The sequence below is a fragment of the Haliotis rufescens genome, unplaced genomic scaffold (assembly GCF_023055435.1).
Source record: "Haliotis rufescens isolate VD_foot unplaced genomic scaffold, xgHalRufe1.0.p SCAF_2, whole genome shotgun sequence".
Classification (NCBI taxonomy): domain Eukaryota; kingdom Metazoa; phylum Mollusca; class Gastropoda; order Lepetellida; family Haliotidae; genus Haliotis; species Haliotis rufescens.
Genome location: NW_025963890.1, coordinates 65,796,928 through 65,822,657, shown reverse-complemented (window position 1 = coordinate 65,822,657; position 25,730 = coordinate 65,796,928). Strand labels below are relative to the sequence as shown.

At 40.6% G+C, this 25,730-nt stretch overlaps 2 protein-coding genes across 3 annotated transcripts in view; both read left to right on the top strand.

Annotated features, from left to right (window-relative positions):
* Window positions 1–20,358, top strand: part of LOC124134536 — a 28,176-nt gene extending 7,818 nt beyond the window's left edge. Inside the window, exons 1-3 of one of the 2 annotated variants that reach the window (XM_048400400.1) lie at window positions 4,476–5,014; window positions 7,065–7,211; window positions 7,919–9,492. In XM_048400400.1, coding sequence (XP_048256357.1) covers window positions 4,813–5,014; window positions 7,065–7,211; window positions 7,919–8,064 — 495 coding nt within the window. In that variant the 5' untranslated portion in view covers window positions 4,476–4,812 and the 3' untranslated portion in view covers window positions 8,065–9,492. Of the gene's footprint in view, window positions 1–4,475; window positions 5,015–7,064; window positions 7,212–7,918; window positions 9,493–19,934 lie in introns of those variants that run through there. The other variant, XM_048400401.1, reaches the window with a different exon arrangement.
* LOC124134534 lies at window positions 16,287–20,358 on the top strand. The gene is made up of 3 exons (XM_046499395.2): window positions 16,287–16,864; window positions 18,915–19,061; window positions 19,743–20,358. Exons 1-3 carry the CDS (start codon window positions 16,663–16,665, stop codon window positions 19,844–19,846), a joined length of 453 nt encoding a protein of 150 aa, XP_046355351.2. The 5' UTR covers window positions 16,287–16,662; the 3' UTR covers window positions 19,847–20,358.
* Window positions 20,359–25,730: the final 5,372 nt, after the last annotated feature.

The window sequence follows — 25,730 nt, the reverse complement described above, 5'->3', positions numbered from 1 at the left end:
ACACCTATAGAAGCTAGTGAATTCCCATCTGGTGAACAGTCATGACTAATTTTGAACATTTGGATAGTGTAAGTCTTTTCAGAGATATTTCAATTCGAGTTTGGATCCGTGTGTCATTGTCAGGGAACGTCAAGAATGGCCATTGTACATTGTACCCAAGAGGGTAGAAGGCGTGACGAGCGAACGCTTTAACTCCAGTCTGCACCGACATAAAAACACCCATGTGAGGTTTCTGTAATTTAAACACAGTATGTCCGAATCGTGGTACATTACTCCATGTTTAAGACTGCGGTATGGTAATTCTGAAGAAAGAAGTTGCCGTTATCAAATCCAATAATGTAATGGAGTGTTTCAAACAACAGTGTAATACTACAATACTCTCAAAGAGGTAAGGTGGATTATGCAAGGTCTTTAAGACATGAAGATAAAGATGAAATGATTATACTAGTGAGTGAAAGCGAAAGTGGGTGTAACGTCGCTTCATGCCCCATTACAGCACTGCGTGCCTTGAAGGGACCCGCAAGCAACGGAGCCTGGCTCGACTAAGGGCCGAAACTCTGCACAGCAATTTCAGACGCATTAACACGCTAGACAAACCTAGTAGATTTAAATAATAATAAATCATGGAGTGTGTGTGTGTGTGTGTGTGTGTGTGTGTGTGTGTGTGTGTGTGTGTGTGTGTGTGTGTGTGTGTGTGTGTGTGTGTGTGTGTGTGTGTGTGTGTGTGTGTGTGTGTGTGTTTGTTCAGTACAAGATAGAACTGCATTCTGTGTGAAATTTCTGCTCTTCCGTTCATGTATTCAGTTTTGGATCAGAATATCAAATGTATCATGTCGCGGTATATTGAGGTCCCCTGGACCGGTAGGACGATATGGACACTTCGACGGGCTTTGATAACCGCTCATTATGTTTTGAAAGAAAATCAATATATGTAAAAACTCAAGGCGAGAGAATAATCAGTCTCGATTTTCTGTCGAATAATATTCCATTGGGCGTAAAGGACACCAAGTGTTCGCGAAAGGGTTAACAAGTCCTGCTATACCTGTAGAAAGAAATGTACCAGAATATCCTGAGAGGTTCGTTACCTCTGTAGTCAAACGCTATAACTATTGCTCCAAGATCCGGCTTCATAACTAAACGTCCCCAACATGTCATTGTATGCAAGAAACAGATAATGAGAAGAAATCGATGAAATATGGATATTAGTTCCGCCAATATGACATTAATCAATCAATGCCCTGCTGGAGCAGTGCATAAAACCAGTGTTTACTATCAATTTGATTAGGCCAGGCTTACGCCAAGGGTTAGTCTCTCTGGCCAGGGTATTCCCCACGTGACTTGAATCAGAGAACCGGGTCTAAACCTGCAAACTTTGTTCCTTGACATCATTTGTTGGTTTGATTGATTGAGTATGGCTTTACGCCGCTTTTAGCAATGTTCCAGCAGGATCACAGCGGGGGACACCGGAAGTTGGCCTCACACATCGTACCCATTGGGGAATGGAACCCGGGCCTTCGACGTGGCGAGCGTACGCTTTAACCACTTGCTTACCCCACCACCCCTTATTTGTTGGGGTTACTTCCGACGAAGAAGATCTCCTTAGGGGTGAGAAAACAAAGCGGCTGGATTGCAGGGGAACATGTTCAAACTTCACGTCTGGCGATCTCAGAACCACAGGCGGCCATTGTGATTTCAAGCAAAAAGGTTGATGCTAAAAAGCGAAATGGCAGAAAAATGAAATATATAATTGATGTACACTTGATGCAAGTTACAATGCATAACCGGGAACATTAAAACAATGGTAACGATAAAAAAAGGGCAACTTAACACCATGAGACGACCTGTCAAGGTTATGTAACATGTCAATCGAGTCGTGCCAATTTACACTTGTCAGAGGGGTACACAATGTACGTGATCTAGACTACCAGTTGTCGGACTTCCATTTTGTGGAAGCCTCGATGACTGAGTTAGTTAGATCGCTGACTTTGTGTGCTGGCAATAAGGTGCCTCACTCTGAGAGTGTGAGTTCGAATCCCGGATGGGACTCAATCCATAAAAGTACAAGAATTTGTACTTTTCCAAGAAAGTATCATCCCAAATATAGTAGTTGTTACATTTGACCACTTTCTAAAAGGCATTGTGTATTCATGATACCCTGCTGCTGGTGCTCGGCATTGGCGTATTAAACTTCAGAATATTTGGAAAGATGTACCATTTAGATTGTTTAACTTTGCCTAAAATGGCTATAAGGTGGACAAATTAACAAAAAGTGATATTCATTTTCGATATGGTTTAAGTAACAAACTGGATATCCAACCTAGTTCTATTTTGGAAGCTTGACCACTGTTGCTGCTAGGTGGTTATTATTATCTCTGTCTTTAATGCATTGTATTTTATATTGCCATTGAAATTGTACTGTCTTTCAATTTTGCGCCAAACAGGGTAACAACAAGCACCATCTTTTAACATCTTTTGGTATGACACACCCGGGGATCGAATGCCAGACCTTCCGCTCTCCGCGCGGGCGCTCTACCACCAGACCACGGAGGCGGTCCTGGAAGTTTTATTATTGAGCTTACAATACACCCGTAAAGTTGAAAACATTATCTCCTAACTCAAGCATTTCTAAATCTGTCTAAATGGTGATCCATCCTCACATATCAGGGTATTATTATTCAAGTTTTCCTTACCAGCCCCCAGGAGTCACACATGTGCAACAATTGTACCCTTGGATTCACATGTTAAAGACCAGTTATTCAAAAACTAATTACTTTAAAATATAACGGATTGTAATACACCAAATGAGACAAACAAGCCTCTCTCTACCTGTCAGCAATAGTCTCTACACTGTCCAATAAACATATCCTCCAAAGCTTCAAATGAAATACTACAAGGAAGAATTGGAGTTAATTTCTGAATTGAATCTGGTATTTGATTGTCATAGTTTAGAAGTCAATGACAAACAAATATTTGTCCGCGCGATTTCTCTTAAACTATTCAGTGGATTCATCTCAAACTTAGTACATATAATCTGTGTCATATGGAGGGGAGCAGTCAAAAGAAAAACAATGTTTTTATTAATTTTCCATTTTTTATGAATTTTTCAAACCCTAAGTAAGGCTAACCCTATCATAGATATTTAATTTGTAACTACTGACACACTAGGCGGGTCGGGTGTATTTGTGAGCCACGCTCACTTTTGCACTTTTTACACATAAAACATCTGATGTATTGATTCATCTTGAACATAAAGAGCAATACATGTACACTTACTAAAATATCATCTAACCCATTCGTGTTAATAATGATTAAAATACAATGCGTCTATCAATAGTAAAGAAAGTTTAAATTATAATTTAGTCACAATATGGATGATATGTTGCCGCTGTGACCTGTAATTTTAACTCACTCACCATAAACACCTCCCCTCTGTTAGTTCACTCATTCTATGGTTAAGCTGAATAAACAATATCGCTGAATTACAATACAAGCAACACGGATATTTTGTCACTGATACCTTATACTTATAAGCGGATAATTGTTATTAGACCAATAACACTGATGACGTACACACATGCGTCATTCTTAATATACTGATAATCACTAATACCCGCTTGACCATCATGTTCGCTATAGAGAGATGAAGTGTTTCAGTTACAATTTCATGTTCACATATGTTTAGCACAGACACAAAAACATGGACCATGCTGTACACTCATAAATAAACATTAAGTTACCGCTTCTTTCCGCCAGCAAGACAGTACTATAAGAGCTCACTGGTCTGAGCATGTGCAAAGCCATACATAATGTCACCTTCCGTCTAGATCTAAAAGCATGACCATGATAGTTTTATCATGAACGATTAAAAAGTACATATGTCAAGACTGGCATGCCCCATTAACAGGTGGTTCTAAACACTGTCCTATTAACCATTCCTTTTATGTGCAGCCTTATCTAAAGCATATTAGAGTTCATAAGTTCGTTAGAAAAAAAAGAAAAGAAAAAGAAAGAGTTTTTAAATCACGTAACTAATGATATGTAGGAAGAGTATCATGGGCTGCTTGTCTGTGAGGCTTATGCAACTTACGGATGTAAGGTAGTTGTTGAAATATATTTTTTAAAGTACACCCCATATTACATAAATATTATACTAATGTCTGTTGATGACATTAAAATTGTTAGACATTTGACCATGTTTGTTTTCATGCAGTACAATTATTAAACAATAGTGTCAATGAGACTCAAATAATGCATGTTGTCTGCACTGCAGCTCTGTATGGGTCAGTGGTCTGTACCCATGCTGAATAAAGCTAAGGATGATTGATAGCGGGCCAGGTGTTATTTACAAAGGCAAAAGCATATTTCCTAGAACTGGCTTCATTGATTTCCTTGAAACTACCACTGCTGTAGCTGGAAGGCCAACGTTGGCTTTCCCGGAATATTCCATGACTAAGATTCATTGTTAGCCTTTAGAATAGACACGGGTGGAGACTCGATGGGGAGTTAAAGTTGAAGGACGTTGGGAAGGGGGTAAGGTACGTTCGATAAGCAAGTGATTAACTCAGGGGCTCACCACACCGAAGACCTAAGTCAGATTTCCAGACAGGTACGTGTGAATCCTCAGGAGCCCCCAACCTTCCGAGAACTGTTTTATGTGCTTGACCATATTTGGAGGTGCATCTGTTTGTCAGCCAATCGGAACATTGTTATTGAAGGGGGGCCTTGGAAACCTACGGAGTATACAGTCCACGACATACGAGGCCAAGCACATAAGCGATCTCACCCGGTTTTCAGGGTTCTTCAGCACATGAGATGGGGTTCTCTCAAGCATCTCTCTTGTCCAAGATCGGGCTTGGACTTTGTGTGGCTGGCCTGATTTTTGACCTCATTGGCTTCCCATCACCGGGTTGGGCGACATTCACTATAAATTCAGTAAAATTTTCGGTTGGATTGTTCCAGATATGTGCTTATTCATCCGGTTCATTAGAGTGTATACAAATACCTGGCGTCATCCGTAAGTTGCATTTTTATTGAGTGAGTGAGTGAGTGAATTTGGCTTAACGCCGCTGTGGACAGTGCTTGAGTTAGAGCACGGCGTGTACTGTTTCATACACATTTGTATTCCTCTGCTTCAAACCAGTGTTATTTCAACTTTCATTTCTAATATTTCTCTGATTATCGTATTGTTGTAACCGGGTTTTCCATGGCCTTATCCATTATTGTATACAGATGACACCAAGACGGCTACATAGTGTGAGGCTTGTGTTTATTTGTGAATAATCGCGATAGACACCATGTAATAAGAAACAACAGATAATATAGTATATGCATATTATAACATAATATATATCATGTAATCATCAAAGCAATACGATCATTTCTGTTATAACTTACAACTAGTGAGTGGGTGAGTACGGTTTTACGCCGCTTTTAGCAATATTCCAGCAATATCACGGCGGGGGACACCAGAAATGAGCTTCACACATTGTACCCATGTCGGGAATCGAACCCGGGTCTTCGGCGTGACGAGCGAACGCTTTGACCACTAGGCTACCCGACCGCCCCTACTTACAACTAAGTATTATTAGATGATATGATAGAAATGTCTTACAATACATATTAAGTAAAATGGTTTCACCTACATGTGTATATGCATACCCTATGTGTGGCACAAGGGTGTGAAACGTAATACCCTTCAAATGTCACCGTCTATGATATGTCCTGCAGAAGAAACAGCAGGAATAATTACTTACGCATTATATGTACATGATATGTAAATACTTAGAGTGACCTAATACAATGAAATAAATAACAAAATGAATAGCTTGTGCACTGACATAATTGTAGATATAACTTAGCATGTATACAAGATACTATTAAAATACACTTTTGCTTAGGTTAAAGTTCAGCCTCTAAAACGCATTCATTTAAAACATCAACTAAATAAAAATATATAATTTAATGTAAATATGATAAGTACTTCTTAGATGCTTTATTATAATGCATTATCTTTGATTACTATTTAATCCTATTTAGAAGTAAAGATAAGTCTTATAAACTAACCGTTAGTGGTGATCTACAAATACTCCCAATGCAGCGCATAGTGAAAGTGACAATATGGAGTTAGTCAGAGCAAGAAGGTAGAGTTTGAATTTGGCCAATCACAGGGATAGCTTGGGATGTGATTGATCACTAGAGGGCCGGACATAGAGAAATGGGATAAAAACAAACCTCTGTTAAATTATATTCAACAAAAACAAAACAAAAACTTGAAATAGGTTTATTTACAAAAAAGCTCAAATACATATATATACACCTGCTACATTGTTTTAGGTTTTTTATTACTATAAGTTAACTGCAAAAGAAAGTAATATACATCAATGTTTGATTGTGGCTAAAAATGAAACAAACAAGAGATGGCTATTACAAACGTTATCACAACGTAACTCGGCTGAAAACAGTCAAAGAAACACTGAAAACTTGTGATGCAAAACCCAACTTGACAGACTGTGTGTATTGAGGCTGCTGTGCGACAAGAGCTTCCTCACCCTCAATACTCGATACACCTGGCACCAGGTGATTTCCACCTGTTTTTTAAACTGAAAGAACACCTTCGGGGACGACAACGATGACCTCAAAACGGCCGTGAATGGGTTCTTCAGGGTGGCTTCAGAAAACTTTTTCCTGACTGGAAGGGGCGGTCGGGTAGCCTAGTGGTTAAAGTGGTCGCTCGTCACGCTGAAGTCCCGAGGTCGATTCCCGACATGGGTACAATGTGTGAAGCCCATTTCTAGCGTCCCCCGCCGTGATATTGCTGGAATATTGCTGAAAGCGGCGAAACACCATACTCACTCACTCCTGACTGGAATTGAAAAGCATCATTATCGATATGAGAAATGTATTGAAAAGCAGGGTGATTATGATGAAAAGTAAAATGTAAAACACTTTTAAAAACATGCTGGTTTTGTTTGCTAGGCTTAGAACTTTTGGACCAGCTCTCGTACATACATATAGAGTAGCATTATATTTTGAAACGACATTAGCTGCAGTTATATATTTTTCAGCTGACTGGTACGACGCAGTGAGAGCCCTGTCCATAGTTGGGTTTCTGCTGGGACTGGCTTGCGTGGTTGTGTTGTGCATCTACGTGCTGGTGAAGAACGACTTGAAGCCGTTACAGATCTGTGCACTGGTGCTGGCCTTCCTCTCAGGTAGGTTTTCATCATACACTTAGGCGAAATGTCGAAATAAGGTGTTTGGGTATGTGACAAATTACATGAAGGCAAACAACATCAGGAGTATACAATGTCTAATATACATAATATGTAAAATCAACACTCATTCCAGTCATTTCTGTGACCGACATGGATTTGCAGTTAGTGTAACACAGTTATAATAAGTAGTGTTGTTTCTAGTAAAGTTAACTTTGTATTTGTTTCACTTACTTGAATGTGGACCCGTGAAGATTCGGGGTAGAATACGTCTCCAGGAACCGATGCTTGCCGTAAGAGGCGACGTTGCTTCTCGTCAGAGGTGACTTACGGGATCGGATGGTCAGGCTCGCTGACTTGGTTGATGCACGTCATCGTATCCCAATTGCGTGAATCGATGGTTATGATGTCAATCACTGGATTGTCTGGTCCAGACTCGATTCTTTACAGACCGCCATCATATAGCTGGAATATTGCTGAGTACGGCGTTTAACATCAAACAAACAAACTTGTATGTGATCGATTTCATGATGTCAATCCCTGGATTGTCTTGTCCAGACTCGATTATTTACAGACCGCTGCCATATAGCTGGAATATTGCTGTTTGTGGCATTAAACAACAAACAAACAAGAAAACTTGTATGTAATTCAGTTTCAGTTGTATATTCAGAGCAAATGTTTTAATGCATAATTCATTCAACTTTCAGCAACTTTCATCCTCGCTGGGGCGATCCTTTATGCAGACAAGCAGGAACACAGAAACCTAGGCTGGTCGTTTGCTCTCACAGTTGTCGGGGCGGTGTTGCTCCTGATAGGGGGGATTGTCCTGACGGTGGACAAAATAATTGGATGACTCAGGGCCGGGAGTGGGTGAAGTGGATGGCTGTATTCTCATTCAAACTAAACGAAGCCAAAAATATTTACTCTTTGTAGACAACGATTGTTCTTTACTCGTATAACTGTTAATACGGTTGTCTTATACACAGGAGCAGTCGGGTAGCCCAGTGGTTAAAGCGGTCATTTTTTACGAGTCTACACATGTAGATAAACATATGTCATGGTTAACTTTTAGTGAGAAAATATGCTGAAACGAGAAAAACCTTGTCCATTTGCGTAGTTTTCCTTTGTTTACATCACGTGCTGTCATCGAAGCCAGACGGAGTGTGAGAGTTACGTTCACCTTGATGAATAAATATATTTTGTTGTGTACCTCACAGTTGCAATGTTTTAGTAGCATATCTATATAATTATGCAAAACAATATGTAAAGCCCCCGGCTGTTCTGATTTTAGCGTTTGTTCTAAAACGAGAGAAAAGTCTGGTCATGTGACAGGCTATGCAAATTAGCCCGTGGCAGTGGTGTTATGCGAAGTTATGTTACTTCTAAAAAAGACGATTAATTAAAAACTAGACGTAAATTTTAAGACGTTTGCATATATTGTCTTAGACATTTTTTTTATAAATTAAGTTCAGGTGAGTAGTTGTAATATTTTCATTCCAAAGCTGAAATATAGATATTTTGAAATTGTGTTATTCATGATGTAGTCATTTCTTTCTGGACGTATTTTTCCTTAATTGAGAGTCATATACGCAAGAATTCTGCATCAGGGGAAACCCTGGTTAGGGTTTGAAAAATTCATTATAACAATGGAAAATTATTAAAATCATTTTTTTTTCCTTTTGACTGCACCCCTCCATATGACACAGATTATATGTACTAAGTTTGAGATGAATCCACTGAATAGTTCAAGAGAAATCGCGCAGACAAAGCTTTCGGACGGACGGACGGACGGACGGACGGACGGAATAATAAAAAAATGGTGAAATCTACCCAGCTCTCTTTCTTAAGCTTGTTACATGGGTGATACCATTTTACTTAATCAAGGGTACAGGGTGCTATTTACTGATGCAGCCAGCCATAACGAGTGTTGTTTTAACGGATCTGCGTTTTGGCAGGTTTACGTTTTGGGAAGATACCTTAAAGCGTTCGCTCGTCACGCCGAAGACCCGGGTTCGATCCCCGACATGGGGACAATGTTTGAAGCCCATTTCTAGTGTCACCCGCCGTGATTTTGCTGGAATATTTGCGGCGTTAAACCATACTCACTCACTGTAATATGCATATGTAACTACTGCTTATTTGAGTAAGAATGGGAGAGCGAGACAGACAGAAAAATAAGATATACATATATGTTTCATGGCAATATTACAATAGTTAAGTTCATCATAAACACAGAATGTTCGGAGTGTTGCTCATTGAAAAATAAAGAATTTTAAACCTATCTTTAATATCATATTTATTTGGGCGTTATGCTAGCAGACTTCTCAATTTCATGGCCTCGGGTGTAGACCTATATCTGTGATTACGTTATATTTACGTTACAACGCACTGGGCGCATGTTTAATTGGTGTATTTTATATGTGTATTTTTGTAAATGGTGTGCACAGTGCATCTCAGGATATTCCCGGATCCCCTTGCTTGTCACGTGAGCTGACTAATTCGGATCGGATGGTTACAATGTGTGACCTCGCTGATTGTGCATCAGCGTGACCCCACGACAAAGGTCGTTGCTCATGGAACAAATCATTCGTCACCACTCGCCTCTTTCCGTAACCTGCAAGAAGACTCGTCACCCTATCGATGAATGTTATGTGCAAACATACGACAAACCAATCAGAATGCGCGCATGGTTTCAAAATCTTCGTCAAAGAATCCCTCAGAAATATTTTTTGATTTTACATATGTCTTGCATCTAAAAATATACACAAGACACAGTTACATGTGTTCAATCATACTGTATAATTCCGCATGTCCCGATGTGCTTTAAATTGCATCTGAAATATATATAATATATGGGGAAATACATGTTAACCATTACGCAACGTCTTGACAGTTGTTTTAGGTATGCCCGTTTGCGCTAAGACGGAACCCGGTCGCAAAAATGGCCACGAGAGGGGCACGAGTCGCTATTCGGCTTGTCCCGGAATAACACGAGTTGGTCACGAATGGGAGCAAATCAGTTGTTTGGGGACTGCCGTGATATAGCTGGAACATCGCTGTTACAGCGTTAAACAACATTCGCTCACGCACCTCTGTGTGTGTGTGCGTGCGTGCGTGCGTGCAGCCTGTGTTCTTCGTGGCGGGGTATAAGGAACTTATTCTTCCGCTCAGATTTGTCTTTCCTTCCTGGGCGGGATAAATAGTATTTTATCACGATCACGTGAACCAATCAGATCTCATTATCCTGACATGGAGGTAAGATAACTATGAGTGATGGTGGCTAAAATGAATTTAAACAAGCAAGAAGTGGGTATTCGATGTTGATGTATTTGAGACGGGTATCACAGTTACGTTTTATTGTCTCAAACGCAAATGAAAAGTGAAGTCCCTGTCAAAAAAGTGAAATTAGAAAACAGGACAGAAAAGTTTACAGTTAAGGAAAGTGATAAATGATAGATGCGAGTTGAACGAGCTGATGTCACTATGCGTCACAAATGGACTTATGTAGATTTCTTTATATTTTTATTCCCCCAAGACCACCAACGATACGTCAAAACTGTACACCAATACACACAGTCTGTCACAACCAACTACAAGCTGCATGCACAACCATGGGGTCTAGCGTCTCGACATTTCATTTTACATGGAATATAAGGCTGTAAATAATATCAGTAATTTCGTCCGCTAACTCTGGATTTTAAAGAGGCAGTCGTTCTTTTGTTTTAGCGATCTCGATCTTTTGTAAATAGTCAAATACAATAGCGTGAAAAGTGCTACATGTCAACGATCTGCAATAGGCCGATATCCTCAGACATAAAATATCTGAATTAACATACCAGAGACTCTTCAGCCAGCTAAAGACACTCGTCCAGGAGAGTCTCCATTAAAAGATCACCTTCGCCAGGAACTCAAGCAAATTCCTGGATGCAGCAGGCTTCTATGCAAGGTTGGGATAAACAAGGAATATTCAGAGACATTCAATTCAATTAATTAATCAGTGCTACTACCAGTGCTAATAAAGAAGTTTTATATATTTATTATTTATTATATATTATATCTTTGTACAAGTACATAAAGTACGAGATTACTTTTCTACTTTTCTTGGATCACTCCAGTCTAATACTTATGTAACATAGGGTAGACCAGTCAGTGCCTTCAGCCATGACGTATGTTGTTTAAGGTGTGTTACAAATGGGACGTCTAACTAATGGGAGGATACCCTGAAATGCCGTTCAAAGCACAAAGAATCAACAAGCAACATCCCCTACTGTTTCTTTTGTACCCATGTGTGTACCGAATATTTCTTCCCTATTTCTTCCAAGCCGGATATATTTTGTCGCAGCAATGCCCGCCCAAATCACGCCATTTGTGTTGAAATAAGGTTAATGTTCATTAAAGGCAGCTTTTGCCGTCACTCCCTTGCGGCATTAAACCAGGGACCTTGAACTATCATTAGCATAACAAAACCCGTTTACCGTTGTAAATACGTTGTATAGCGTTGTGCATTAGTATAGTTCTACACACAATTTTTTCACCGTTTAGTGTCACTGAATGTTTTCGTGGAAAAGGAGAACTGTCTGACAATCGTCTTCAAGGAAAAAGGTAGTCAACACCTATAGAAGCTAGTGAATTCCCATCTGGTAAACAGACATGACTAATTTTGAACATTTGGATAATGTAAGTCTTTTCAGAGATATTTCAATTCGAATTTGGATCCGTGTGTCATTGTCAGGGAACGTCAAGAATGGCCATGTCACATTGTACCCAAGAGGGTAGAAGGCGTGACGAGCGAACGCTTTAACTCCAGTCTGCACCGACATAAAAACACCCATGTGAGGTTTCTGTAATTTAAACACAGTATGTCCGAATCGTGGTACATTACTCCATGTTTAAGACTGCGGTATGGTAATTCTGAAGAAAGAAGTTGCCGTTATCAAATCCAATAATGTAATGGAGTGTTTCAAACAACAGTGTAATACTACAATACTCTCAAAGAGGTAAGGTGGATTATGCAAGGTCTTTCAGACATGAAGATAAAGATGAAATGATTATACTAGTGAGTGAATGCGAAAGTGGGTGTAACGTCGCTTTATGCCCCATTACAGCACTGCGTGCCTTGAAGGGACCCGCAAGCAACGGAGCCTGGCTCGACTAAGCGTGTGTGTGTGTGTGTGTGTGTGTGTGTGTGTGTGTGTGTGTGTGTGTGTGTGTGTGTGTGTGTGTGTGTCTTCAGTACAAGATAGAACTGCATTCTGTGTGAATTTTCTGCTCTTCCGTTCATGTATTCAGTTTTGGATCAGAATATCAAATGTATCATCGCGGTATATTGAGGTCCCCTGGCCCGGTGGGACGATATGGACACTTCGACGGGCTTTGATAACCGCTCATTATGTTTTGAAAGTAAATCAATATATGTAAAAACTCAACGCAAAAGAATAATCAGTCTCGATTATCTGCCGAATAATATTCCATTGGGCGTAAAGGACACCAAGTGTTCGCGAAAGGGTTAACAAGTCCTGCTATACCTGTAGAAAGAAATGTACCAGAATATCCTGAGAAGTTCGTTACCTCTGTAGTCAAACGCTATAACTATTGCTACACGATCCGGCTTCATAACTAAACGTCCCCAGAATCATATAACCCAACATGTCATTGTATGCAAGAAACAGATAATGAGAAGAAATTGATGAAATATGGATATTAGTTCCGCCAATATGACATTAATCAATCAATGCCCTGCTGGAGCAGTGCATAAAACCAGTGTTTACTATCAATTTGTTTAGGCCAGGCTTACGCGTAGGGTTAGTCTCGCTCTCCAGGGTATTCCCCACATGACTTGAATCAGAGAACCGGGTCTAAACCTGCAAACTTTGTTCCTTGACATCATTTGTTGGTTTGATTGATTGAGTATGGCTTTACGCCGTTTTTAGCAATGTTCCAGCAGTATCAATGGAACCCAGGCCTTCGACGTGGCGAGCGTACGCTTTAACCACTAGCCTACCCCACCACCCCTTATTTGTTGGGGTTACTTCCGACGAAGAAGATCTCCTTAGGGGTCAGAAAACAAAGCGGCTGGATTGCAGGGGAACATGTTCAAACTTCACGTCTGGCGATCTCAGAACCACAGGCGGCCAATGTGATTTCAAGCAAAAAGGTTGATGCTAAAAAGCGAAATGGCAGAAAAATGAAATATAAACTTGATGTACACTTGATGCAAGTTACAATGCATAACCGGGAACATTAAAACAATGGTAACGATAAAAAAAAAAGGGCAACTTAACACCATGAGACGACCTGTCAAGGTTATGTAACATGTCAATCGAGTCGTGCCAATTTACACTTGTCAGAGGGGTACACAATGTACGTGATCTAGACTACCAGTTGTCGGATTTCCATTTTGTGGAAGCCTCGATGACTGAGTTAGTTAGATCGCTGACTTTGTGTGCTGGCAATTAGGTGCCTCACTCTGAGAGTGTGAGTTCGAATCCCGGATGGGACTCAATCCATAAAAGTACAAGAATTTGTACTTTTCCAAGAAAGTGTTATCCCAAATATAGTAGTTGTTACATTTGACCACTTTCTAAAAGGCATTGTGTATTCATGATACCCTGCTGCTGGTTCTCGGCATTGATGTATTAAACTTCAGAATATTTGGAAAGATGTACCATTTAGATTGTTTAACTTTGCCTAAAATGGCTATAAGGTGGACAAATTAACAAAAAGTGATATTCATTTTCGATATGGTTTAAGTAACAAACTGGATATCCAACCTAGTTCTATTTTGGAAGCTTGACCACTGTTGCTGCTAGGTGGATATTATTATCTCTGTCTTTAATGCATTGTATTTTATATTGCCATTGAAATTGTACTGTCTTTGAATTTTGCGCCAAACAGGGTAACAACAAGCACCATCTTTTAACATCTTTTGGTATGACACACCCGGGGATGGAATGCCAGACCTTCCGCTCTCCGCGCGGGCGCTCTACCACCAGACCATGGAGGCGTTCCTGGAAGTTTTATTATTGAGCTTACAATACACCCGTTAAGATGAACACATTATCTCCTAACTCAAGCATTTCTAAATCTGTCTAAATGGTGATCCATCCTCACATATCAGGGTATTATTATTCACGTTTTCCTTACCAGCCCCCAGGAGTCACACGTGCAACAATTGTACCCTTGGATTCACATGTTAAAGACCAGTTATTCAAAAACTAAATACTTTAAAATATAACGGATTGTAATACACCAAATGAGACAAACAAGCCTCTCTCTACCTGTCAGCAATAGTCTCTACACTGTCCAATCAACATATCATTCAAAGCTTCAAATGAAATACTACAAGGAAGAATTGGAGTTAATTTCTGAATTGAACCTGGTATTTGATTGTCATAGTTTAGAAGTCAATTACAAACAAATATTTGTCCGCGCGATTTTTCTTAAACTATTCAGTGGATTCATCTCAAACTTAGTACATATAATCTGTGTCATATGGAGGGGTGTAGTCAAAAGAAAAAAAATGTTTTTATTAATTTCCATTTTTTTATGAATTTTTCAAACCCTAACGTCCGTCCGAAAACTTTGTCCGCGCGATTTCTCTTAAACTATTCAGTGGATTCATCTCAAACTTAGTACATATAATCTGTGTCATATGGAGGGGAGCAGTCAAAAGAAAAACAATGTTTTTATTAATTTTCCATTTTTTATGAATTTTTCAAACCCTAAGTAAGGCTAACCCTATCATAGATATTTTATTTGTAACTACTGTCACACTAGGCGGGTCGGGCGTATTAGTGAGCCACGCTCACTTTTGCACTTGTTACATATAAAACATCTGATGTATTGATTCATCTTGAACATAAAGAGCAATACATGTACACTTACTAAAATATCATCTAACCCACTCATGTTAATAATGATTAAAATGCAATGCGTCTATCAATAGCAAAGAAAGTTTAGATTGGAAAGATTAGTGAATTATTTAGTCACAATATGGATGATATGTTGCCGCTGTGACCTGTAATTTTAACTCACTCACCATAAACACCTCCCCTCTGTTAGTTCACTCATTCTATGGTTAAGCTGAATAAACAATATCACTGAATTACAATACAAGCAACACGGATATTATGTCACTGATACCTTATACTTATAAGCGGATAATTGTTACTAGACCAATAACACTGATGAAGTACACACATGCGTCATTCTTAATATACTGATAATCACTAATACCCGCTTGACCATCATGTTCGCTATAGAGAGATGAAGTGTTTCAGTTACAATTTCATGTTCACATATGTTTAGCAAAAACATGGACCATGCTGTACACTCATAAATAAACATTATACATTTCAATCTCTTTGTCAAGTTACCGCTTCTTTCCGCCAGCAAGACAGTACTATAAGAGCTCACTGGTCTGAGCATGTACATGGCCATATGTAATGTTACCTTCCGTCTAGATCTAAGAAGCATGACCATGATAGTTTTATCATGAACGATTTAAACGTACATATGTCAAGACTGGCATGTCCCATTAACAGGTGGTTCTAAACACTGCCCTGTTTACCATTCCTTTTATGTGCAACCTTATCTAAAGCATATTAGAGTTCATAAGTTCGTTAGAAAAAAAAAGGAAGAAAAAGAAAGAGTTTTTAAATCACGTAACTAATGATATGTAGGAAGAGTATCATGGGCTGCTTGTCTGTGAGGCTTATGCAACTTACGGATGTAAGGTAGTTGTTGAAATATATTTTTTAAAGTACACCCCATATTACATAAATATTATACTAATGTCTGTTGATGACATTAAAATTGTTAGACATTTGACCATGTTTGTTTTCATGCAGTACAATTATTAAACAATAGTGTCAATGAGACTCAAATAATGCATGTTGTCTGCACTGCAGCTCTGTATGGGTCAGTGGTCTGTACCCATGCTGAATAAAGCTAAGGATGACTGATGGCGGGCCAGGTGTTATTTACAAAGGCAAAAGCATATTTCCTAGAACTGGCTTCATTGATTTCCTTGAAACTACCACTACTGTAGCTGGAAGGCCAACGTTGGCTTTCCCGGAATATTCCATGACTAAGATTCATTGTTAGCCTTTAGAATAGACACGGGTGGAGACTCGATGGGGAGTTAAAGTTGAAGGACGTTGGGAAGGGGGTAAGGTACGTTCGATAAGCAAGTGATTAACTCAGGGGCTCACCACACCGAAGACCTAAGTCAGATTTCCAGACAGGTACGTGTGAATCCTCAGGAGCCCCCAACCTTCCGAGAACTGTTTTATGTGCTTGACCATATTTGGAGGTGCATCTGTTTGTCAGCCAATCGGAACATTGTTATTGAAGGGGGGCCTTGGAAACCTACGGAGTATACAGTCCACGACATACGAGGCCAAGCACATAAGCGATCTCACCCGGTTTTCAGGGTTCTTCAGCACATGAGATGGGGTTCTCTCAAGCATCTCTCTTGTCCAAGATCGGGCTTGGACTTTGTGTGGCTGGCCTGATTTTTGACCTCATTGGCTTCCCATCACCGGGTTGGGCGACATTCACTATAAATTCAGTAAAATTTTCGGTTGGATTGTTCCAGATATGTGCTTATTCATCCGGTTCATTAGAGTGTATACAAATACCTGGCGTCATCCGTAAGTTGCATTTTTATTGAGTGAGTGAGTGAGTGAATTTGGCTTAACGCCGCTGTGGACAGTGCTTGAGTTAGAGCACGGCGTGTACTGTTTCATACACATTTGTATTCCTCTGCTTCAAACCAGTGTTATTTCAACTTTCATTTCTAATATTTCTCTGATTATCGTATTGTTGTAACCGGGTTTTCCATGGCCTTATCCATTATTGTATACAGATGACACCAAGACGGCTACATAGTGTGAGGCTTGTGTTTATTTGTGAATAATCGCGATAGACACCATGTAATAAGAAACAACAGATAATATAGTATATGCATATTATAACATAATATATATCATGTAATCATCAAAGCAATACGATCATTTCTGTTATTACTTACAACTAGTGAGTGGGTGAGTACGGTTTTACGCCGCTTTTAGCAATATTCCAGCAATATCACGGCGGGGGACACCAGAAATTAGCTTCACACATTGTACCCATGTCGGGAATCGAACCCGGGTCTTCGGCGTGACGAGCGAACGCTTTGACCACTAGGCTACCCGACCGCCCCTACTTACAACTAAGTATTATTAGATGATATGATAGAAATGTCTTACAATACATATTAAGTAAAATGGTTTCACCTACATGTGTATATGCATACCCTATGTGTGGCACAAGGGTGTGAAACGTAATACCCTTCAAATGTCACCGTCTATGATATGTCCTGCAGAAGAAACAGCAGGAATAATTACTTACGCATTATATGTACATGATATGTAAATACTTAGAGTGACCTAATACAATGAAATAAATAACAAAATGAATAGCTTGTGCACTGACATAATTGTAGATATAACTTAGCATGTATACAAGATACTATTAAAATACACTTTTGCTTAGATTAAAGTTCAGCCTCTAAAACGCATTCATTCAAAACATCAACTTAATAAAAATATATAATTTAATGTAAATATGATAAGTACTTCTTAGATGCTTTATTATAATGCATTATCTTTGATTACTATTTAATCCTATTTAGAAGTAAAGATAAGTCTTATAAACTAACCGTTAGTGGTGATCTACAAATACTCCCAATGCAGCGCATAGTGAAAGTGACAATATGGAGTTGGTCAGAGCAAGAAGGTAGAGGTTGAATTTGGCCAATCACAGGGATAGCTTGGGATGTGATTGATCACTAGAGGGCCGGACATAGAGAAATGGGATAAAAACAAACCTCTGTTAATTTATATTCAACAAAAACAAAACAAAAACTTGAAATAGGTTTATTTACAAAAAAGCTCAAATACATATATATACACCTGCTACATTGTTTTAGGTTTTTTATTACTATAAGTTAACTGCAAAAGAAAGTAATATACATCAATGTTTGATTGTGGCTAAAAATGAAACAAACAAGAGATGGCTATTACAAACGTTATCACAACGTAACTCGGCTGAAAACAGTCAAAGAAACACTGAAAACTTGTGATGCAAAACCCAACTTGACAGACTGTGTGTATTGAGGCTGCTGTGCGACAAGAGCTTCCTCACCCTCAATACTCGATACACCTGGCACCAGGTGATTTCCACCTGTTTTTTAAACTGAAAGAACACCTTCGGGGACGACAACGATGACCTCAAAACGGCCGTGAATGGGTTCTTCAGGGTGGCTTCAGAAAACTTTTTCCTGACTGGAAGGGGCGGTCGGGTAGCCTAGTGGTTAAAGTGGTCGCTCGTCACGCTGAAGTCCCGAGGTCGATTCCCGACATGGGTACAATGTGTGAAGCCCATTTCTAGCGTCCCCCGCCGTGATATTGCGAGAATATTGCTGAAAGCGGCGACACACCATACTCACTCACTCCTGACTGGAATTGAAAAGCATCATTATCGATATGAGAAATGTATTGAAAAGCAGGGTGATTATGTTGAAAAGTAAAATGTAAAACACTTTTTATAAAATGCTGGTTTTGTTTGCTAGGCTTAGAACTTTTGGACCAGCTCTCGTACATACATATAGAGTAGCCTTATATTTTGAAACGACATTAGCTGCAGTTATATATTTTTCAGCTGACTGGTACGACGCAGTGAGGGCCCTGTCCATAGTTGGGTTTCTGCTGGGACTGGCTTGCGTGGTTGTGTTGTGCATCTACCTGCTGGTGATGAACGGCTTGAAGTTGTTACAGATCAGTGCACTGGTGCTGGCCTTCCTCTCAGGTAGGTTTTCATCCTACACTTAGGCGAAATGTGGAAATAAGGTGTTTGGGTATGTGACAAATTACATGAAGGCAAACAACATCAGGAGTATACAATGTCTAATATACATAATATGTAAAATTAATACTCATTCCAGTCATTTCTGTGACCGACAGGGATTTGCAGTTAGTGTAACACAGTTATAATAAGTAGTGTTGTTTCTAGTAAAGTTAACTTTGTATTTGTTTCACTTACTTGAATGTGGCCCCGTGAAGATCCGGGGTAGAATACGTCTCCAGGAACCGATGCTTGCCGTAAGAGGCGACGTTGCTTCTCGTAAGAGGTGACTTACGGGATCGGGTGGTCAGGCTCGCTGACTTGGTTGATGCACGTCATCGTATCCCAATTGCGTGAATCGATGGTTATGATGTCAGTCACTGGATTTTTGTCTGGTCCAGACTCGATTCTTTACAGACCGCCATCATATAGCTGGAATATTGCTGAGTACGGCGTTTAACATCAAACAAACAAACTTGTATGTGATCGATTTCATGATGTCAATCCCTGGATTGTCTTGTCCAGACTCGATTATTTACAAACCGCTGCCATATAGCTGGAATATTGCTGTTTGTGGCATTAAACAACAAACAAACAAGAAAACTTGTATGTAATGTTTTAATGCATAATTCACTCTATTTTCAGCAATTTTCATCCTTACTGGGCGATCTTTTATGCTGACAAGCGGGAACACAGACATCTCGGCTGGTCGTTTGCTCTCACAGTTGTCGGGGCGGTGTTGCTCCTGATAGGGGGGATTGTCCTGACGGTGGACAAAATAATGGGATGTCTCGGGGCCGGGAGTAGGTGAAGTGGATGGCTGTATTCTCATTCAAACTAAACGCGATAGAGAAAGAAGCCAAAAATAACTACTGTATGTAGACAACGATTGTTTTTTACTGGTATAACTGTTTATACGGTTGTCTTATACGCAGGAGCAGTCGGGTAGCCTAGTTGTTAAAGCGTTCGCTCGTCACGCCGAAGACCCGGGTTCGATCCCCGACATGGGGACAATGCTTGAAGCCCATTTCTGGTGTCACCCGCCGTGATTTTGTTGGAATATTTGCGGCGTTAAACCATACTCACTCACTGTAATACGCATATGTAACTACTGCTTATTTGAATGAGAATAGGAGAGCGAGACAGACAGACAAATAAGATATACATATATGTTTCATGGCAATAGTACAATAGTTAAGTTCATCATAAAAACAGAATGTTTGAAGTGTTGCTCATTGAAAAATAAAGAAGTTTAAACCTATCTATGATATCATATTTAATGGTCGTTATGCCAGCAGACTTCTCAATTTCATGGCCTCTTGTGTAGACCTATATCTGTGATTACGTTATATTTACGTTACAACGCACTGGGCGCATGTTTAATTGGTGTATTTAATATGTGTATTTCTGTAAATGGTGTGCACAGTGCATCTCAGGATATCCCCGGATCTCCATGCTTGTCACGTGAGCTGACTAATTCGGATCGGATGGTTACAATGTGTGACCTCGCTGATTGTGCATCAGCGTGACCCCACGACAAAGGTCGTTGCTCATGGAGCAAATCAGTTGTTTGGGGACTGTCGTGATATAGCTGGAACATCGCTGACTACAGCGTTAAACAACATTCACTCACGCATCTGTGTGTGCGTGCGTGCAGCCTCTGATCTTCGTGGCGGGGTATAAGGAACTTATTCTCCCGCTCAGATATGTCTTTCCTTCCTGGGCGGGATAAATAGTATTTTATCACGATCACGTGAACCAATCAGATCTCATCATCATCACATGAAGGTAAGATGACAATGAGTGATGGTGGCTAAAATGAATTCAAACAAGCAAGAAATGGGTATTCGATGTTGATGTATTTGAGACGGGTATCATAGTTAAGTTTTATTGTCTCAAACGCAAATGAAAAGTGAAGTCCCTGTCAAAAAAGTGAAATTAGAAAATAGAACAGAAAAAATTACAGTTAAGGAAAGTGGTAAATGACAGATGAGAGTTGAACGAGCTGATGTCACTATGCGTCACAAATGGACTTATGTAGATTTCTTTATATATTTATTCCCCCAAGACCACCAACGAGACGTCAAAACTGTACACCAATACACACAGTCTGTCACAACCAACTACAAGCTGCATGCACAACCATGGGGTCTACCGTCTCGACATTTCATTTTATATTGAGTATAAGGCTGTAAATAATATCAGTAATTTCGTCCGCTAACTCTGGATTTTAAAGAGGCAGTCGTTCTTTTGTTTTAGCGATCTCGATCTTTTGTAAATAGTCAAATACAATAGCGTGAAAAGTGCTACATGTCAACGATCTGCAATAGGCCGATATCCTCAGACATAATATATCTGAATTAACATACCAGAGACTCTTCAGCCAGCTAAAGACACTCGTCCAGGAGAGTCTCCATTGAAAGATCACCTTCGCCAGGAACTCAAGCAAATTATTGGATGCAGCAGGCTTCTATGCAAGGTTGGGATAAACAAGGAATATTCAGAGACATTCAATTAAATTAATTAATCAGTGCTACTACCAGTGCTAATAAAGAAGTTTTATATATTTATTATTTATTATATATTATATCTACGAGATTACTTTTCTACTTTTCTTGGATCACTCGAGTCTAATACTTATGTAACATAGGGTAGACCAGTCAGTGCCTTCAGCCATGACGTATGTTGTTTCAGGTGTGTTACAAATGGGACGTCTAACTAATGGGAGGATACCCTGAAATGCCGTTCACAGCACAAAGAATCAACAAGCAACATTCCCTACTGTTTCTTTTGTACCCATGTGTGTACCGAATGTTTCTTCGCTATTTCTTCCAAGTCGGATATATTTTGTCGCAGCAATGCCCGCCCAAATCACGCCATTTGTGTTGAAATAAGGTTAATGTACATTAAAGGCAGCTTTTGCCGTCACTCCCTTGCGGAATTAAACGAGACACACAGAGAGAGAGAGTGTGTGTGTGTGTGTGTGTGTGTGTGTGTGTGTGTGTGTGTGTGTGTGTGTGTGTGTGTGTGTGTGTGTGTGTGTGTGTGCGTGTTCAGTACAAGATAGACCTGCATTCTGTGTGAATTTTCTGCTCTTCCGTTCATGTATTCAGTTTTGGATCAGAATATCAAATGTATCATCGCGGTATATTGAGGTCCCCTGGCCCGGTGGGACGATATGGACACTTCGACGGGCTTTGATAACCGCCCATTACGTTTTGAAAGTAAATCAATACATGTAAAAACTCAACGCAAAAGAATAATCAGTCTCGATTATCTGCCGAATAATATTCCATTGGGCGTAAAGGACACCAAGTGTTCGCGAAAGGGTTAACAAGTCCTGCTATACCTGGGGAAAGAAATACCAGGATATCCTGACAGGTTCGTTACCTCTGTAGTCAAACGCTATAACTATTGCTACACGATCTGACTCCATAACTAAACGTCCCCAGAATCATATAACCCAACATGCCGTTGTATGCAAGAAATAGATAATGAGAAGAAATCGATGAACTATGGATATTAGTTCCGCCAATATGACATTAATCAATCAATGCCCTGCTGGAGCAGTGCATAAAACCAGTGTTTACTATCAATTTGTTTAGGCCAGGGTTACGCCAAGGGTTAGTCTCTCTGTCCAGGGTATTCCCCACGTGACTTGAATCTGAGAACCGGGTCTAAACCTGCAGACTTGGTTCCTTGACATCATTTGTTGGTTTGATTGATTGAGCATGGCTTTACGCCGCTTTTAGCAATGTTCCAGCAGTATCACTGCGGGGGACACCGGAAATTGGCCTCACACATTGTACCCATTGGGGAATGGAACCCGGGCCTTCGACGTGGCGAGCGTACGCTGTAACCCCTAAGCTACCCCACCACCCCTTATTTGTTGGGGTTACTTCCGACGAAGAAGATCTCTTTAGGGGTCAGAAAACAAAGCGGCTGGAATGCAGGGGGACGTGTTCAAACTTCAAGGTCCGGCGATCTCAGAACCACAGGCGGCCATTGTAATTTCAAGCACTAGGTTGATGCTAAAAAGCGAAATGGCAGAAAAATGAAATATATATTTGATGATTTAAGCAAAATGTACACTTCATGCAAATTACAACATATAACCGGAAACATTAAAACAATGGTAACGATAAAAAATTACAGGGCAACTTAAAACCATGTCACGACCTGTCAAGGTTATGTAACATGTCAATCGAGTCGTGCCAATTTACACTTGTCAGAGGGGTACACAATGTACATGATCTAGACCACTAGTTGTCGGACTTCCATTTTGTGGAAGCCTCGATGGCTGAGTGGGTAAGATCGCTGACTTTGTGTGCTGGCAATTAGGTGCCTCACTCTGAGAGTGTGAGTTCGAATCCCGGATGGGACTCACCCCATAAACGTATAAGAATTTGTACTTTACCAGGAAAGTGTTATCCTAAATATAGTATTTGTTACATTTGACCACTTTCTAAAAGGCATTGTGTATTCATGATACCCTGGTGCTCGGCATTAAGGGGCTAAAACAAGGACTGGTCGGCTCGGAGTCAGTATACTGTGTCTGGGGTATTCTTGTCAAACTGAGGGTGCACGGGTGGCCCAGTCGTCTAAGGCGCTGCGATTCACTGTGCAGAGTTGCGTCCCTTGGGCACGCCAGAAACCTATGATTCAGGGTTCGAATCCCGGTTCGCCCCAATTATGTTTGTCAGCACCATACCCGTGCTCGTGGGTTTCACCGAAGTGGTAAACGTCGGAGACCTGCATCACTTCGGGCTTTCCTCCCACATTAAGCTGACACACCGTGATATGACTGTAATAATGTTAAAAGCGGCGTTAAACCCAACTCACTCACTCACTCTTGTCAAACTGCGGCAGGGTATATCAGTGCGATGGCACTACAGAATCCGGACAAGCAGCCACACGCACGCACGCACGCACGCACAGACACATGCACACTCACGCCTTAGCACCCGATCCCGTCATACAAGCACAGTCACCTGTTACGGCAAACATGGGTTGCTAAAGACCTATTCCACCCCTGATCTTCACGGGTGCCTGAGGTTCATGTTTAGACAGATACGCCCGCCTGTGAGTCCACCACCACAAATTAATGTATCAAGATCGACATAACTCGAACACTAAATATTCATTGTATTGATTGAATGGATGTAATCGTATCTGCAGGATCCGTGTATACTTTTGATTTACAAAATATAGAATAATGTTTGTTTTGAAATGTAATACACGTTTATATCCAAATTTCTATAAATATCAGCATTTCAGTTGGGTTCATAGACAATAATGAACGGGGGTTAAACCTTTCCTAGAAATTCACTTCACTGTTTTCTTAGAAAAGGCGTGCCCAGAAATCAATGGCTGGAATAGTTGGACGCGTGCGTTGTTCACCACCTGGAGCGGGGAGACTTCTTGCCGCTCCCCCACTTGACAGAGACCCCCTTGTGCTCGACAGCCTGTGTTAACATGGTAACCGAGCTGGTTACAACAAACTACGACGGCCTTTGATCGCTGGTGGAGGTTTTATTATCCAACCTGCCGGTGTTTGCCGAAGCAACTAGATATTTTGAGCAATCGGGTTAAACAATTCAAACAATTTTTTTCATGACTACGAGACCGCACAGGACAGTGAGCGACTACAATGTGACTTTACGTCGTCGCTCATGAGACTACATTTCAGTCCATTTTAGTGTTGAGGTTTTGATTCACAAAGGCAGCTACCTCTATTGCTCTCGTTCTCTAATAATGAGGGGGCGGTCGGGTAGCCTAGTGGTTAAAGCGTTCGCTCGTCACGCCGAAGACCCGGGTTCGATTCCCGACATGGGTACAATGTGTGAAGCCCATTTCTGGTGTCCCCCGCCGTGATATTGCTGGAATATTGCTAAAAGCGGCGTAAAACCATACTCACTCACTCACTCTAATAATGAGCGAGTGAGTGAGTATGGTTTTACGCCGCTTCTCTAGCAATATTCCAGCAATATCACGGCGGAGGACACCAGAAATGGGCTTCACACAAGGCACTCATATGTGGTGAATCGAACCCGGGTCTTCGGCGTGACGAGCGAACGCTTTAACCACTAGGCTACCCCGCCGCCCCTCACTACTAATGCTGTCACGTTATTCATAACACAAATACACAGGGCGGGCTAGAATAGACCAACATGCGCTGGTTCTAAGGGGTGACCAAATGGATCGGTGGTCTTCGTACCCCAGTGGCGTGGATCGTTGCTCACAATATCGATCTCTGGGTTGTCTGGTCCAGACTCGACAGATAACAGGCAGACGTCATACAGCTGGACTGTTGCGGCATGGTAGTCTTGAAGTTATTGTTAGTTCAAGAGGATACGTTCCTAACTGTAGATCATAACCAGTGGTATAGAACTCGCCATATTGAGAAAACCAAGTTAAGCTATCCTAATATTGTTTTTATTTGCATATTTATCCATAAATGACCCCAGCGGATACCCGAAAGGTTTTCATCCCTTGGCTTTATCCTGCCCAGACACCTACCTAGTATATGATAACAGTAGTTAGGAAAACATAACAGACAGTGTGCTCAACGGAGTGTTATAATCCTTCCCCTCACGTCACTGTTCTCACATCAGCCTGAAACACCGTGATAGG